This window comes from Nelumbo lutea, chromosome 1, assembly GCF_056320005.1.
Source record: "Nelumbo lutea isolate HS-2025 chromosome 1, American lotus-T2T, whole genome shotgun sequence".
In the NCBI taxonomy this organism is placed as follows: Eukaryota; Viridiplantae; Streptophyta; class Magnoliopsida; order Proteales; family Nelumbonaceae; genus Nelumbo; species Nelumbo lutea.
This window is the reverse complement of record NC_142684.1, coordinates 135519272-135523629: the sequence shown is the minus strand read 5'-3', so window position 1 is coordinate 135523629 and position 4358 is coordinate 135519272. Positions and strand designations below refer to the sequence as shown.

Sequence of the window (4358 nt, the reverse complement as noted above, 5' to 3'; positions counted from 1 at the left end):
TCATTTTATGTTTAAAAAACCTCTCCTCTCCTCATTGGAACCTAAAGAATATCATTCAAGATTGTTTGTGGATCAAAGAGCTGCTGGAGGGAAGGATGAGCTACAGACATGTCTTCAAAGAAGCAAATTAAGTTGCGGATTGAATGACTAACGAGGCTCAGGCTAGTTTAAGTTGTTTATTTTTGAATCTTTGTAATCTTCAGATGCTTTAATGTCTATTTGTAACGTGCTATCCCCAATCTTATGTAGCACCTTTTTAAACCATAAAAAATATATTTCTATTATATATTTAATATTATTGGGTCGAGTTCAGACTTGGACTCGAACACGAGCTAAACTTATTTAAAAAAACCTGAACTCAATCCGAAAAATAGTCAGGCCCGATTTTTAGAATCCAAACCCAAACCAACGGATTTAAAAATTTTATCTAAACCCAATTTATCTATGTGATCCAGACTTCCCATTTCCACGCAACCGGATAACTCTAATCAAGGGCGCCCTGTGTCCTTTTATCGAAAATAGGATATACCCGAATTAGTGTTAGGTCCACATTATTATTTGCCAGCCCGCGACCTTTTTTGTGGCGGTCCAAACCCGCCTCTTGTCGGCCTTGTAGTCTTGTACAGTTCGGACCGCCCCCAGACCCAGCCGCTCGCAGGTTTGTAAAATACCTTTACGGCTACGAAACTGGCGTCTCTCTCTCTCTCTCCGCCCATGGGAATGTTCTAGGAATCCGGTCTCCAGAGAATTCCACTCTATCCTATCTAATGACCGAAATGCCCCCAAAATTAAAACAATTACCACCCAACTGTTTCCAGAATTAGGACTTCAATTCTCACAATCAGCGGGATGTTTCTGTCAACCCAAAAAGAGGAGGCAAAACCACTAGTTTGGGCTATGTAATCATAGATTAGTCAGTTAATCTTGTTTAATTAGCAATAGTCCAAAAATCTAATATTGTTTATATAAGTAGGTAGACAGCCGGACGGACAGGTTGGTCCCACCCCGATTGGATAAAATCAAGGTATCCACGTCCGTGGATAAGGCCACGTGGCCTCCGCGTCAGATACTGCAGCTGGCATCTCATCATTCGGTTCATTTGACTGGTGGCCCCACACGCCCCAAAGATTAGGATAAGCTACAACGCTTTTAGCATTTATTTATTGGTCGTAGCACACTTTTTTTTTTAATAAAAGAAAAAGAAATTTAAAAATAAAAAAGCATATGATATTCGAGTCGTATAGATCCGGATAATATTTGGAAGCTCTAATAATTGGATCAGACTGACGTGGATCCCAGCTGTTGAATCAACCACCCACCGAAACCACTGCTTTGTTCCAATACATATTTCCAATGGCAATTTTCCACGTGGACTAAGCCCTGAACCACATATTCGCGGCGCACCGTTCGTCCACGTTGGCTGATGGGTCCCGCCCTTAGCCAAGGTCTAGCTATATAAGACAAGCAGCATAATCACTAAGCAGTGGCATTTCACCGCTTCTAGTGCACGTGAACTTCGGGAAACAGATTCCACTTTCCAGAACATAGACCTAGAGTCTAGAGAGTGCAGAGGGGCAATGGCCGGAGCGATGGCGAGAATACCAGTGTTTCACCGGAGTTTTCAGTCTAGTGAAGGCGAGGCTGAATTGTTCGGCGGAAAGCCGAGCATGCCTGATATGTTTTTCGGATTTCTAGACGAAGGCGAAGAGTCGCCGGAGAGATGTTTCGATAATGGCGGTGGGCAAAACCAAGATGGAGTTGACTTCCTCGTCAACGAAGAGGAAGAGGAGGAGGAGGAGAATACTAACAGTGCCGAGGAGACCAAAGCTTTCTGGGAGAAGCAGCACCAGCTTGTGCACGTAAGTTGCATACTTGTCTTTCTCTTGAACCGTCGTCAGATCTCTGTAGACCAGTAGTTTCGAGATCTCGAAGGGATAAACGTGTGCACCGCCCGATTAATCGGGATGTTTTTGGGCCACAGCGCCCTGGATATTTTGGTTTCCGGGGTATGCAATGATTATCTGAATTTTGGGCTATAGTCAACTGGGCCCCCATTTGGGGACTCAATGTCACATCTTTCGAGGGAAGGATATCTATTGTGTCTAGAGTCTTTTCTGTTTTCTTCATGAGGGTATTATTGTCATTACACGTTTGACGATAATCGCAGCGACGAGAATGCTAACCGGAAAATTCACCAAATTTCAGGCAACGTTGTCCAGGACTAGTTCTCTGGAATCAAAGATCAGACAAGCCACCAAAGAGGCCCTAAGAGAATCCCAGTTGAAAGGAAATATTTGCGTTTGCCGGAGGCCGGTAACCGGAGGTTGCCGGAGTTGCTTGCAGCGAGAAGTTTCGGACCATCTTCGCAAGGCCGGTTACGACTGTGCCATATGCAAGTCCAAGTGGAGGAGCTCTCCAGACATCCCATCAGGTATGCAAGATTCCTACTTCCGTCTCCGAAATTATGGAACTTGATGATTTTAAGCGGAGTTTGATCAAATTGAAGAACTGTGACTCACTCTATTTTTACCTTGTTGCAGGAGAACACACCTACCTGGATGTGCTGGAGAAAAGTCCTAAGAAGGGGGAGGTGAGAGTGGTGATTGAATTGAATTTCCGGGCTGAGTTCGAGGTGGCAAGAGCAAAGGATGAATACAACCGGTTAATCAACCGGCTTCCCGAAGTTTTCGTTGGAAAGGCTGAAAGGCTAAGAACCCTAATCAAGATCTTGTGTTCTGCTGCTAAGGAATGCATGAAAGAAAACAAGATGCACATGGCCCCTTGGAGGAAGCACAAGTACATGCAAGCCAAGTGGTTCGGACCGTGCGAACGAACCACGCCGGCTCCATTGTTTCCGGTGGGATTTTCTGACCGGCCGGCAAAGCCAAGAGCGTCGATGCTAACGTTCGACTTGCTAGAGAAATTGCCAAACCTACATTGTACAGCGGTTGAAGTTGTGTGATTCAAAGATCAAAACTCAGTTTTGTTTCCTTTCTTACTTGTATCACTTTGAAGCTTACAGTATATTCTCCTCTGTAAATTTCGAAGAGAATAGAAATATATATAGAAGGATAAAAGAATTATTAATCACAGAAACAAGATTTGTTTGTTTGCCGCCTTTTTTTCTTCCTTGTAATACAGAGTTTTGTTGTTTGAGATTGATGTTATAATCAAATACAGATGATTTCGGAAGAAAGTGACCTGTGACATCTGTTTACTCCGAAACATTTAATGGCAGTTTTGTTCTTGTAGCATTTCTTCTGGCAAATATTTAAATATTAAACGTTGTATATTTATTAGTTGCAGAAGTGAAGCAGCGGGAATTTTCAGAACTTGGCCACTTTATTAATTTGTGTTAAAATTTTAAGATGATTAGTTGAGTGCAAACTATCATGAAAAAGAGGAATTAGTACCAAAGAAGTCGGATCAACCACAAAAATAGAGAGAGGATATTCGTCCTCTGTAATTGTGTAGTAAATTACAGACTATTCTTCTTGAGCAAAGTAGAGGATATATTACTATTTTGCAGGAATTCATTAATTCTTGAAAACGAAAAGGTTAAAGGCTGACTGTCGGATCACCTGCCCACGATAACTCTGCCCACTTCCACTCACAATACATTATCTCTATGAATCGGAAATATTTCCACACGTGTGACTGCAATACTATGTGGATAGATTCAAGCGTAAGCCTCAAACAAGTTACGCCCAATCCCAAAATTAATTAGTTAAGGCGAGGCCTTGGCCCAGGGCAAAAACTAGAATTGGGCCCCCACCAAATTGCAACCCTAATGTGAACATTATATAAATAAACATGTATTCAAATATGCATGTTTGTATGTAGATGTGAATGCATGTGCATCAACCCTTTTAACTTTAAAGGCTAGGGTATTTTAGTAGAGATGTTTCCAAAATGCAGTCGCAATCCGGACACATTTGGAGTTATTAAACCCTAGGACTGTAATCGGATCGGATCAAATTATACATGTATGATAAATGCATATAACTATCAAATATTAAATGTATTGGTAATAAGTTTTATATAACTGTATATAATATTTGTGTATATACACAATTTATGCTAATTATATAAAATAATAAATTTTAATTGAATTATATGGGGTTAATCTACATCCAATATGATTATTAATCAGATCCAACATTCAAATTTGATGATATTAAACTTTCAAAATCCATTGACAGCCTTAATTAACTCTTATTAATTCATCCTAAGTCAAATCAATTGGGGATGGGCTACGGCTACCACCACCACCAAATTTTTTTAAGTGAATAAATTGGAATATTCCAGTCTCCGGCCCCAAACCAATCGATGTCATTGGTTTGGGTTAGGGTTAGACT

At 41.0% G+C, this 4358-nt stretch overlaps 1 protein-coding gene across 1 annotated transcript; it reads left to right on the top strand.

Annotated features, from left to right (window-relative positions):
- Nucleotides 1-1267: 1267 nt before the first annotated feature.
- On the top strand, nt 1268-3114 carry LOC148877754 (uncharacterized). Its single transcript, XM_088948064.1, has 3 exons — nt 1268-1859; nt 2206-2431; nt 2541-3114. Exons 1-3 carry the CDS (start codon nt 1578-1580, stop codon nt 2960-2962), a joined length of 930 nt encoding a protein of 309 aa, XP_088804190.1. The 5' UTR covers nt 1268-1577; the 3' UTR covers nt 2963-3114.
- The last annotated feature ends 1244 nt before the right edge of the window (nt 3115-4358 follow it).